A 12922-nucleotide genomic window follows, 5' to 3' on the forward strand; every position below is an offset into this window, starting at 1 on the left:
TGGTAGAATACTCAGCATCTTTTGTGGATGGCACAGTGGCTGGGCTTGTCCGCACAGTGTTAACCATTCAACAATGTTCAAGGGCAATTCCGATGTTGAGAGGTGTGGCATGATTCTTTCGTGTGAATCTAAAGCTTTCTAATAAGAGAGTAACAAACTTTAGATAAACTACTGTTATCATTTGACATGAAAACTAGATACAGATGCTCTCTGCAGTTGCAATAATACCTAGTGCTTCTGAGCCCAAGTAGGAGTCTTGTCTGATGCATTCTGTCCTCCATCTCTAGAGATGCTTGATACTGGTGACTTTCAGGGTCTAACATTTCCACCATTGTGTGGAGCAGTAACAAGTCCTATTGTGATTTAGAGTAAATAACCTAAATTTAACACTTTTCCTCCCCCCCCCCAGTGATTAATCTAAAACTGATTTGTGGTTGTACATGTGACAGACTTCTGCGGACAAGACTGCGCTGAAAATGTCTCATCCACAGTCTTCCTATTCCTATGATGCAGAAACTACCTACATCAACTTCAGGACTCTGAGTGATGATGACATGCAGAGTGTAGATTCATGGTTTGGTAAGTATCTGAGCGTTCGGGAGACTATGGAGTCTCCTTTCTGCTGAGGTGAGGCTTTGGGAAAGGAAAATGTCCCGGCTCTAGGAAACTGTCTTAGGTTAGGCTTGACTTCTATAGCAAGTAGGTTATGTTGAATTATGCAGTAAATGACATGTCTAAAACCCAAATACAGTAAAATGCTATCCCTGATCAGAACTAGTGAGTTGATGTCAGGCTTAACTAATATAATTACTTGTATACCATGTGGTATTGTTACAAATGCTTAATATAGAATGTGTTGACAGTGTTTACTCTTTCACAGATCTGAAAGCCAGTTCAGAGAATGTCCCTCCTGCAGACAATGTGGCGACTGTTTTGCAGCACAAGCCTGCCTCTTCCAAGGCTAATCTTCCTCAAGCTATTGTTTCACCAATGGTGAAATCCAGTAAGTTGGCACAATTCCTCCATCCACCAGAAGTTGAGAGGCATTGGTGCTAAGTGGCATAATGGCTTAGTCCAGCATGGTTCTGTGAGGTTCTTATGGTCATCTTGGAAAGATATGACAGACATGTCTTAGTACCCTTTCAGACTTGTTAGTTCACAAGCAAAGTTTAGAAATGCACTCTGGAGATGTGAGACATTTTTTTCCTGCCTTTTTAAATTTTGTCTTCTGACCAGACTTTGTATTCGGTCATGCCTCTCTACTGTCCAGTTTATAGAGGTGTCTCAAACACTCTTGCTTCTGGGGTTCTATGTTTAACTTTTTCCTTTTATTTGTTTACACAGTCTTCTGTTGGGTTCTAATACTAGAGATGGTGTCAACTCTAAACCTGATAAACTTCCTATAAAGAATCTTGCATCTGCCCAAGATACCATACCCATCTGTCACCTTATAAACACACTTTCCTAGATTAATGTTACTCCCCTGCTGATCGGAAAATGTCACCAGTAGACCCACCTCCATCTCTGTATCCAGTTCCAAGATCTCTACATTTCCTCTTTAAGAGTTATCTGCCTGAGCCACTTGCAGCACATTTTTGGGGGACCACCATGCTTTTTCGACCAAGACAAGCGTGGAGTATCCTGGTTTCAGAACTCTTTATCCTGGTAGTTCTCTCTGAGAAAAGCATATGTGAAAATCCCACTCAACAGCAGAATTCTTTGTAAAACAAGACTTATTAAAATGTAGAGGGAAGGATTTGAAACAATGTTCTTTTCATAACCGGACTTACAGTTGGGAAACGTTAAACTAGATAAAGCATTTTTGACTTAAGTTGCAGAAAAGAGAACTAAAAACTTACATATTTCAGAGAGCAAACTCGGGTCTGATTTTTCATTAGAATTCCTGCGTCCTATTTTTCCCTAGGGCAAGAGAGGTGTGTGTGGTGTCCCTACATTTCCCGATGATCGGCTATAATATCTAGAAACATAAGCCCTTGGCTTTCTAAACTATCTCCATAGTTGCGTACTAACATCTCCTGAGGCTCAGTCTCTAAAAATGTGTGTGGGCGGGGGAAGGGGCAGCCTTTCAGTCTGTTCTGTACCGAACCTTCTTAGTCTATTACCATTTAGCGAGCTTTTATATGGTATTTTCTACTACCCTCTTTTAGGCTATATCTACATTACCACTTATGTCGATATAACTTTTGTCACTTGGGTGTGAATAAGCCACCTCCGAGTGATATAAATTATACTGACCTAAGTGCTGGTGTGAGCAGCATTGTGTCAGCAGGAGAGATCCTGCTGCTAATATAGCTACGGCTGGTCGTTGGGGCTGGATTAATGAAGTCGACAGGAGAGCTCTCCCGTCAGCTTACAGCAGCTACATTAGAGATCTTATAGCGGTGCAGGTGCAGCTGTGCCACTGTCTAGTGTAGCCATAGCCTTAACCTGTTCAAAAGCAGAGACTAACTTCCCTGTTCCACCCAATTAGGTGAAAACCATGAGATGGAGGAGAGAGAAATGGCGCAGGCAATGTTGAGACCGCAGAATATTGTCGGTTCTCTAGCAGCCTGGAGAGTCCCCTCAAATGATGCTTCACCTCCTGCTCCTTCAGGAGCTTCTCAAAGGTAAGAATGCTTGTCAGCTTAACCAAGTTCTATGTGAGGCCTAGTGGTGATCCTCAGCAGCAGCATGCCCAAGCTGTGTCCTGGACTAGGTGAGCAATGATGGCATAGTAGTCTCAAATGTTCATGAATGGTTCCATGTAGATAGAACTGGAGACTGATATCAGCTTAACCCACCACATACAGCACGGAGTGAGCTTGTCTGTGCTGTCCTGTCAATGTGCCTATTTCCTAACCCGGAGGCCCCATCTGTGGGGATAAGAAGGTAGTTCAGTTTCATACCTGTTGGCTGAGAGCCAGTTGTGCTGGTGATTTCCGGGATGTGTAGATATCTGGAATTGGACTGAGGCTCTAAGAGTCCCTTTGCTGTTGGTGATACTCAGAAGTTTCTACTGAGTGAAGCTGAGTTCAGACTTGCAACCTAAATGCACAAGGGGGCTTTGTACCATAGTACAAATAACAGAAATGATTTAGGGTTTCAATTAGCAGTGTAACAATTAGCTGCTGTTAGTCTCCTCTGAAGCATGTCTGGATTTCAATGACTCTTTCCAGCAGATATTGAAATACACTATGTGGAACTGACTGTCTTTCCCAAAGACCACATGGGAGACTTGACACTGTTCTTTCCTGCAGGAGGGTATCCAGAAGACTGTCAGCAAAACAGAAGAATGCCCAGCAACGCAAACGTCAGGCCAAAGTCAAAGCAGAGAGATGCACTGTCACCTCCATCAAAAAGGAAGATGTTCCACCCACCAAGAAACAGAAAATGTACATCACCAGAGTCCTGCTTGGGGCTGGGTGGTGGGAGTGCTGCTTTTTATCTGTTGAATTACTTGGAGACCATTCTTCTGATAGGCTTCAGCCTAGATGAGGTGGACTTGTAGGCTTAGGTAGAGGTGATGGTGACCTGGTTCATGATATTAATTCCATAACAAATGAATCCAGTGATTTGTTTTTGTTTTATTTTTTCTCTCCAAATTTGAGGATGAATGCTAGGTGGGAGGGGGAGAGATAGCAAGTAATACAGCTTTGTGAGTTTCTTAATCCCTATCACTCTGGGCCCAGTGTTTCTGTGAACTGTCTTTAAGCTTGATTCATGCTACTAGTGAGGATGGAGTCAAACAATTCTAGACTACGAGAAGAGAATATTTCTCAAATTCAATTTAAATATGACTCCACTATATGCTAGGAAACTTTGGATCAAGAAAACGATACACTAGTGCAGTTGTCACAGGATGGGATGTATGACTCAGCAGTTACTCTCTCCACCTACCAGACATACATCAAAGCCCATTCTGGAAGGAGAAGCTACATTCTGAAACTTCAGTAATTAGTCTTCCCTTTTGCAGCTTTAACAGAGTACCAGGGAAAACTAGACCACCAGTGCCATGCTATATGGCCAGGTAAGGCTCTTCCTTGGGTTATCTTCAGATGACTGGTGAATTCACTAGGTGTTTGGGATGTCTAGGGCATGTTAGTGAGAGCTAGAACCAGTGTTGCACTGAAAACACTGGCATCCAGGAATGGCTTGCTCAGTTTTGTGTTGATCTTTATCTATTTTGTCACTGTAGCTCTAGCAGTAGAGAGAGAATGACTGAAGTATCGACGAACAGAGATCGCTCCCAGAGCACTGAACTCTCCCCAGCCAGACCCAAGGGCAAGCTGACTATGCCTACCACGCCAACAATGCTGAAGTACGTAGCTTTCCTGTGAATGGGAACAATCTCTTTTGTGCTAGTAGCTGTAATTTTAAAATATGACCATTTAAAGAAAGCTTGTGGTCTCAAGTCTTACTATTATGTGGTGGGTGGGAGAGATAGTGTGCCCGCAAGTGTTCTGAGCATGTATACAGTAATCCTCAAGTATTAATGAGGAGGTAGCCTTTAGGTGCCCAACCAGCTGTATGTGTACTCCTCGAGATACAAAATCAAAGACTGTAGTTAGCCAACTGTTGAATAGTGTCTCTGGAACTTGAGTTAGACTTCTGCACTGAAGTCACAATTCTGCTCTGCAGATCTTCACTTGATGTGTCTGTGAGGTGGGAATGCAATATCAAATAGAAATGGGAAGTTATGCTTGTTGAGATCATAGAGGTTTGGCAAGGGGTTAGTATCTCCTCAGGCTGTTGAAGAGCAGATAAACCTCCTGTAAACTTGTGGAAGTTGTTCACTCCTGTGACTGGGGTCCTAGTGGGGGCCAGCTGTAGTCATTCAATTAGGGTGAACTGCAAAGAATGGAGCAGACAATCCCCCAAAAGCTGGTGGATATTCCAATACTTAGATTTTCCAATACAGCATAAAACAGCTTCTTTATTCGCTTACTGGTTACTCAGACATCCAAACAACGCAGTTCCCTTAAGGGATCCAGCCTCAGGCCTTCATCCAGGCATCTAAGTCAAATATGATGATTTCTGAAAATCTTATTTCATCATATAAAAGAAAAGGTTCTACCAGTCCCAAAGGATTGGACACATTACCTCCCTGGTTATTGAATATTCCAGATCTTACCCAAAATACGCTTCAGCTAGTTCTTATTAACTGAACTAAAATTTATTAAACAAAAGAGAGTACAGTTAAAAAAAAAATCAATATACATACAGACATGAGTTCAATTCTTAAGATTCAGATTCATAGCAGAGATGGTGAGCTTTGTAGTTGCAAAGAGCTCTTTTAGAAATAGTTCATAAGTTATATTCCGATATCCAAATATCATATTCAGGGCGTACCAGCATAACTGGGACCTGTCTTGCGACTCAAACTTCCCCCATGAAGCCCAAGCAGATCTGAGATGACAGAATCAGGACCCAAGGACCTTTTATACAATTTAACGACCTTTTTTGACAAGTTTGGTATTTCCTTGGGGAACAAAAGGTAATTAGGATGACTTTGAAGGAGGTCCATCGCTAGTACTTAGCTATACAAATTAACATTAGGCCATTTGCTTGTTCCTCCAGCATTCAGAGTACACTTCAAAGAAAGGTAAATACAGAGATATCTCGTGTTTACAGTTCATTTAAATGCAGGATGTTCTTTTGATCTCTGAAGTATCAGAATACAGCATAGACAGGGACTGTTTATTATATCATTGACCCTATTCATACATATGTGAATACACAAACATTATCCCTCCACATGTCTTTTGAGGGTTAGTTATTTTGCAGGATGTTTAACCCTTTCTGGCCTTGCGTCACAACTCCTCTCTCTACCTTTCTGACATACTTCACTCTTTTTCAGGAGGAAGTGTCTTTCTGGCAAGCTAAAGAGCACAGAGGAGCAGGAGCTAGAAAAGATGAAGCAATTGCAGCAGGAGACAATGGATCTACGCAAAAAGAATGAAGAGTCCCTGATAGCTGCTATTGCTGGCTCAGGTAGGCTCTAGCTAAACATGGAGGCTTAGCATCCCATGCCCTCCTAGTGACCTGTGTGGGTGTGGCTGTGGAGAGTGCCTTCTGGAGGGAAATGTCAACATATGGCCATTTCTCAGAACATGGAATGCAGTCTGAGCCCCCTTAACTGTTTGCGTGTCACCTTCCCTTTCTTTGGTGGGTGTACTCTAAATAAAATGCCCTGATCCTGACATGGGCATCTGATATATCCTGATTTCACTAACCCATCCACAGATTGTCTTGTGTCTTGTATGAATTCTAGTCTGGAGGGTTTGGGTTGATGCATGTCATGGTTCCAGGGACAGAGCAGCACTTCCACTTCTCAGAGTAGAATCCCATGATTCACCTCAGTTTTAGACTGGTTCCTTGGCAGGCAACAGGTCCCAACAGGGTTTGGCACCTGCTGGATGCTCCCTTTGGGCATGTCCTCAGTATGAAAATGCAGTGACTGTAGACAGCTTCTTCAAAACAGAAGGGTAAAAATAACAAAAGCTCTATGTACATATCTTCTTACTTATGCTTATCACTTCCCTGAAGACTTGGGGCTTGTCTATGTAACCCTTCTGCCCATCTGAGCTGGCAGCAACAAGGGCCGGGTTCAGTATCTAGAGGTTCCGTTTGAATAACACAATGCAAAACCGGCTCAAGCCCCCACCCAGTGACCTGGGACAATTACATACCACCCCTGGGCGCCTCTAAGAGGCAATACTTCCCCTCTCGCAAGCATCGAGTCTGAGTGTAGCAAAATCCTTTTAATAAAGGAAGGAAAGAATGCAGCATTAGGTTGGGGAAACACCACAAACAGGATTCATAACACAAACCATGAGCAAAAGACCCATCCCCAAGTAAGTTTGGCAGCGTCCTTTTCCCCTCAGGGTCTTAAGTCCAGCAACCCAGAAAGTCACCCAAAAGTCTCTGTCCCTGGTCAGTGCAGCCCCAGAGTTCAAAAAGTTTTTCTGCAGAGTTTTACTTCCCAGCCTGGGTGGAAATGGAGTGGGGGAGGGCATATGGGGGTGTTAAGGGGCACCTTATGTGGTCCGAGGCTGACTGCCCCGCCTCTCCATGGGGTTCTGCTGCAGTCTTCTCCATGAACCACTGCAAACAACTCCACTCGCTGTCCCATGAGCTGCTACAGCCATCTCACAAACTGCTGTGCTCCGCCAGCCGCTCAGCAATATATCTTCAGGGTACCCCGCCGCCCCCAGCACGCAGTAATTTTAGCTCTTTAGTGATTTCAGCTTGTTGTAGGGGAACCTCAGTGCTGTTGTGCCAATGGCCCAAAGTGAATTCTACTCAGCAGCCTGTAACTAGCCTCCTAATGGAATCAAAATTAGCTCTGATATTCCGCAGTGGAGGGAGGAGGAGGTGCACTTGGTATGGGCTGTTTTTGAGGACCTGAAACACCTCAGGTACAAATACCTGTCCCCAGCATCTCTCAATTCACTGGGTTTTGGAACACATGTCCCTTGTCTAGCGAGTGCTATTGAGTTGATGGTGAGTCCCTCTGTCATAAAACAGTTTCACTGTCCTTGATTCACATAATCAGGGTAACAACACTTTATTCTTCCTGCCCCAATAACAGAGAAACTGGGGATCCCACCATAGCCAAAGTGACCATTTGGGCAGCTGTGGGCTCATGCTAGGTGGGGTGGGTGTGCCTATGCAAACAAGATCAGCCCCTGAAGTTCTTTTCCACAACTCACCACAGTTCACCACCAGATATCAGGGTAGAGCTCATCCTGACTCTGCTTACATCTACATAGGGATATTTAAGAAAATTAATCAAAATTAACTAACCCACTTTAAATTTATGCCTTTTAAATTGCATTAAAACCCTATGTGGATGCTCTTGTTCAGAATTAAGGTGTCTGTCTGAAGAAAAACTGTTAGATAGTCCTGACTTAACCCTGGTGTCCCTGCTTTCTTCTTCGAGTGCTTATTCATGTCAATTCCAATCAGGTGACTCAAGGCCTCTGGTCTCAGGCGGAACTTGCTCTCCACATCAATGTCAGAGAACAGAGAGCAGTATGCCTCGCGTGCCAGACTTTCTGAGGGGGAGGCTATTTCCTATATGCTTTTCCTCCTATGCCTCTCATACACAAGGTGCTTCTCAAGATACGGAGGGAAACAAGGTTCGGTGATACTGATCGCTCCAGCCTGGCCTCACCATCACTGGTACACAGCACTCCCTGTCAAGTGCCATAGTTCATCTTCAGTTAGTTGGGGGTGTTACCCCCCACCCATCACCCCTGACTCCCTGCAGCCATGGTATGCTGCAGTCCCCAGGGTTTAAAACCTGTGAGGTCTGCATTAAGTGCATGCCAAAGAGTGACCCTCATGCCTTTAGTTTAAGGTGCCTAGGGGAAGGTCACAAAAGGACAGTATTAAAATTTGTCCCGAGTTCCATCCCAGAACTATTAAAGAAAGGGAACGGTGGCCCAAAGTTCTCCTTATGGAGGCAACTCTCTGACCCCATTTGGACCCGGCGTCAGAGGACCTCTCGCCTAGCATGTAATCATAGATGCAGAGCACCCCAGCACCGTCATCCCAGGAACTGGTGCCAAGAAAGGACTCTCTGAGACGCTCAGCACTGGCACGGCTTTTTTTGCAGCCAGCCGGCAGGTAGACACCGATCTCAGTTGCCAATGCCTCAGAAGAAAAAGAAGCCAGAAAGCACCATCAGCACCACCCTGGCCCCAGGTGCAATCAAGGGGGAAGCCAGCAATGATGTCCCAGCGTTCTCCTTCTCCACAGCACCCTCTGGCACTTGCTCCTCCAGAGAGAGAGAGCCAAGTCGGTCCCCGAGCTCCCAACAATTGGTTCCCCAAAGTACGTCTTCTCCATGGTCTTCCTTTTCTGAGACCTTGGAGTCAGATTCCTACCGCTCTGACAAGAGCAGGAGGTCCCGGTTGCGGCGGGACAGATGCGTTTATCTGGCACGATTGCCACCGCAGTGGTAGAACTTATCACAGTGGCCCATCTGGACTCCCTGGGCCTTCCACCAGAGCCAGGGAAGGAACCAGGGGTCCCACTCAGTGATGTCAGTAGCTTCGGCCACCTTTATTCCACCTCTGGTCGATCGACCAGCCACCACGTGGGTCGACGCTGTCAACACTGGCTTAGACTTCGGCTCCTGCACTGACAGCGGCACCGATACAGTCATCCACAGCCCAAGCACTAAGGGGCATGGCTACAGTCATCCACAGCCCAAGCACTAAGGGGCATGGCGCTGTCCAGGTCGGCACCTACCCGGGACCCCTTGGGCGCTGACAGCAGGGAGCATCCTCCTCATCGATGCCAGACGAAGCCCTGGCAGGCACTGCCATAGCACCAGCACTTGAAGACAATAGGGTATTGCAGCAATTGCTGTGTCGGATTGCCCAGGGTTTGGGCATCAAGGCAGAGGAGGTAGTTGAGTATTGTAATCCCATGGTGTATATCCTTGCACCTTCTGGGCCTTCCCGTATTGCCTTGCCACTCATTAAAAAAAACAAAACATTGCTGACACCACTAAGACTCTGTGGCAGACCCCAGCCTCGTTGTTGCACTTGACCGCGGGTGGCAAATGGCGATACTTTGTGCCCTCTAAGGACTAATAACACCTATATTCCCACTCACAACCTGATTCCCTTGTTGTGGACGCTGCCAATCAGTGCAAGCGGCAAGGCTTCCAAGGGCCCTCTCCCAAAAACAGGGAGACTAGAAGGACTCTACCTTTTTGAGAGAGAGGTCTATTATATGGGAGAATTGCAACTCCATATTTCCAACCAACAGGGCATTGTTAGCCGGTACTCTTCTAATACCTGTGTGGCAATGGCACAAGTTACGGAGCTGCTCCCCCTCGACTCCCGTGCCGAGTTTTCAGCCTTGGTTGAAGAGGGCAAGCTAATCTCACGAGCTTCCCTCCAGGCTGTACTGGACTGTGCTGATGCTACCATGAGTCATGGCTACAGGGGTGGCCATGAGAAGGGGCTTCTGGATCCCATATGAAGTCCAGCAGACCATACAGGACCTCTCCTTTGAGGGTGTGACTGTTTGCCAAGAAGACAGATAAAAGGCTACATAGCCTGAAAGATTTCTAGAGCCACCCTCAAATCTTTGGGCCTACACACTCCCTCCACGAAGCAGAAGCACTTCAGGCCACAACCTCCTCCAAGGTTCTACCAACAGAATTGTCAGGATGGTTCCTGGAGAAGGAATAGGAGCAGCAGGAAAAGGCCACACCTGTCCTAAGGCCAGGGCTCTGGCCAACCCAAGCCTCCTTCTGGCCAGACAAGCCTTTTGAAGGCGCAGTTGAAGACAGCTCACCAGAGCAAGAACTGGATCCACCCCACCTTATCTTTTTGTCCCAACTATCCCCTTTCTACCATGCATGGCCCTGTATCACTTTGTACCGCTGGGTGCGCTGCACAGTAAAGAGGGGATACTCCATCCAATGCAATTTCACGAATCCGTTTTTTAAATTCACACCTTTAATTAATTTGGATTAATTTTCCTGAGTGTCTATCTGTAGACAAATTGTTAGATGGTCCTGACTTAACCCTGGTATCCCTGCTTTCTGAGGACTCTTGGCTTATCTGCACTGCACCACAATTCAGCGGTGTGAGTATCCGCACGCCCCAGAGTGCTGCAGTGGAAGTCCCTGTGGGGGGGCCCTACGGGTGCAAACTAAAAAACATAGAGGACCAAAAAAGTGCTACTGTGGCTAAACAAAGTAAAAAAAAGAGGCAAAAAGGTGAAAAGTGGAAGTTAAACCCTACTGAGAAAACTAGAAAGGAGCATAAATTCTGGCAGATGAAATATAAAAATATAATTCGGCCAAAAGAGAATTTGGAGAACAGCTAGCCAAAGACTCAAAAAGTAATAGCAAAAAGGTTAAGTAGAACAGAAGCAGGAAACCTTTTAAACAACTAGTGGGGCCACTGGACAATTGAGATGCTAAAGGAGCACTCAAGGAAGATAAGTCCATTGTGGAGAAACTAAATTAATTATTTGCATCAATCTTCAGAGCTGAGGATGTGAAGGAGATTCCCAAACCTGAGCCATTCTTTTTAGGTGACAAGTCTGAGGAACTATCCCAGATTGAGATGTCATTGGACGAGGTTTTGGAACAAATTGGTGAATTAAACAGTAATAAATCACCAGGGCCAGATAGTAGGTTCTGTAGGTTCTGAAGAAGCTCAAATATGACATTGTAGCGCTACTAATTGTGGTATTTAACCTATCATTTAAATCTGCTTATGTACGAGATGACCTGAGGATAGCTAATGTGACACCCATTTTTTAAAAAGGCTGTAGATGCAGTCCTGGCAATTATAGGCCAGTGAGCCTAACTTTAGTACCAGACAAACTGGTTGAAACTGCTGTTGTTGGGGGAGGGGGCAGCGCATGGGACCACCCACCAACAGTCCAGGCGGGCCTAAGGCCCTGCTGCTGCTCCAGTAGGGAGATGGCCAGGTGCTGCCCCCCGCCCCTGCCGCTTCAGGACCAGCTGCCTGGGGCTGCCAGAGCAATGGCCAAGGTAGCTTTCCCCAGGGCATCCCCAGCTGCTGGGGTGGTCCTGGGTTCAGCCTCACCAATGCAGCAAAAATCACAGAGGTCACAGAAAGTCATGGATGCTGCGACCTCCGTGAATGATTCGCAGCCCTTAACTATGACTCCCTGTGTGGATACTCTGATTTCTGGAATAAGGGTTTTGTTCTGTATTAGTGTAATCCACTTTGGAAGTGGATTGGATTGATCCAGGATAAGAGTACTCACACAGGGAGTTAGTGAGGAATAGCTGTTCTGCTTTAAATTCACACCCTACCTTAATCTGCATTAATTTCACTGTAGGCCTTAGTCTCCAGACCCTCTTCTTCCCCATAATTTCAGGACTGAGGCTTTTAACCATTTCCAAGTTCTTTAGTATTTAAGTGTTGGGGATGGGCTGGCTACAACCATCATCTGCTTTCTTGCACATGTAACTGTATGTCAGTCTGAGTCAGATCTCTGCACCATATAGCAGACAGCATGACTATAACTGAATAGACAGAGAGAGACAGACATATCCACAAAAAACAGATTTTCCACATTCTTAACAGCATATTTCTGGAACCATATCAAATGACATGTCCAAAGTATATTGGGCCACAAATCTACCTGGAAACAAAGCTTAATTATCTTGTGAAATATAAAGGGCTGAGGATGAGTTTGCAGGCCTGATGTAATGCACATAGCTGCATAGAGAACACAGATTTTGGATAAGCATAAGCTGCTCCTCTTTGGTATCAGCCTCATGGGGTTTTCTCCTTTTTAGGACAACCTGTGAAGAAAACAACTGTCCAGGTAACAAAGCCAGTTGACTTCCATTTCTGCACAGATGAGAGGATTAAACAGCACACAGAAAGCCAACCTGGGAATGAATACAAGAAGCTGGATTTCATAGCAGCTCTGAGAAAGCACCCTGCGTCTCCGGTGAGAAGATAGGGCAGCAAGGGTGCTACCTGATTGTTCTAAATCTATTGGTGGCTCTTCCTGTTCTACTGTTTGCTAATGTGTGATTTTCTGGTAGTAATTAACTGGGTGTGAATGTAAGAGGTCATGTGGGATGTGACCAACTAATAGAGGTGCTGTGGTCTTACTGAGCATCGCCGTGCTGGCTGTCAGCATCTCTGCAGAGTTTCCAGTCTGGCCCATCCCAGAGCTTCTTGTAAGTGGAATCTGGAATCCCCTCTACTACTCCAACGGGTTGAGTTCCCATGAGGCTCCAAAAAGAGGATCCTCTGAAAATAGAGGAGTATGCCTTCCCTAGTACCCCTGCGCTTCAGATCTCTGAGATAGGAACTAAGTATTCTTTCCTTACAGGTGATTCCTTATCAGCAAGGCTATTACAAGTCCTCAGCCCCAGTAACATACCAAGGATTCTATTTTC

At 45.6% G+C, this 12922-nt stretch overlaps 1 protein-coding gene across 8 annotated transcripts in view; it reads left to right on the forward strand.

Moving 5' to 3' along the window:
• TPX2 (TPX2 microtubule nucleation factor) overlaps positions 1-12922 on the forward strand; it is a 33579-nt gene that overhangs the window by 13297 nt on the left and 7360 nt on the right. For 4 of the 8 annotated variants that reach the window (XM_050918267.1, XM_050918266.1, XM_050918272.1 and 1 more), the window contains exons 2-8: positions 410-579; positions 881-1003; positions 2492-2627; positions 3258-3392; positions 4196-4318; positions 5858-5991; positions 12308-12465. In XM_050918267.1, the coding sequence (XP_050774224.1) occupies positions 477-579; positions 881-1003; positions 2492-2627; positions 3258-3392; positions 4196-4318; positions 5858-5991; positions 12308-12465 (912 nt within the window). In that variant the 5' untranslated portion in view covers positions 410-476. The remainder of the gene's footprint in view (positions 1-409; positions 580-880; positions 1004-2491; positions 2628-3257; positions 3393-4195; positions 4319-5857; positions 5992-12307; positions 12466-12922) is intronic. The other 4 variants (XM_050918269.1, XM_050918271.1, XM_050918273.1 and 1 more) reach the window with 2 other exon arrangements.

Source organism: Gopherus flavomarginatus, chromosome 11, assembly GCF_025201925.1.
Source record: "Gopherus flavomarginatus isolate rGopFla2 chromosome 11, rGopFla2.mat.asm, whole genome shotgun sequence".
NCBI classification, from domain to species: Eukaryota; Metazoa; Chordata; order Testudines; family Testudinidae; genus Gopherus; species Gopherus flavomarginatus.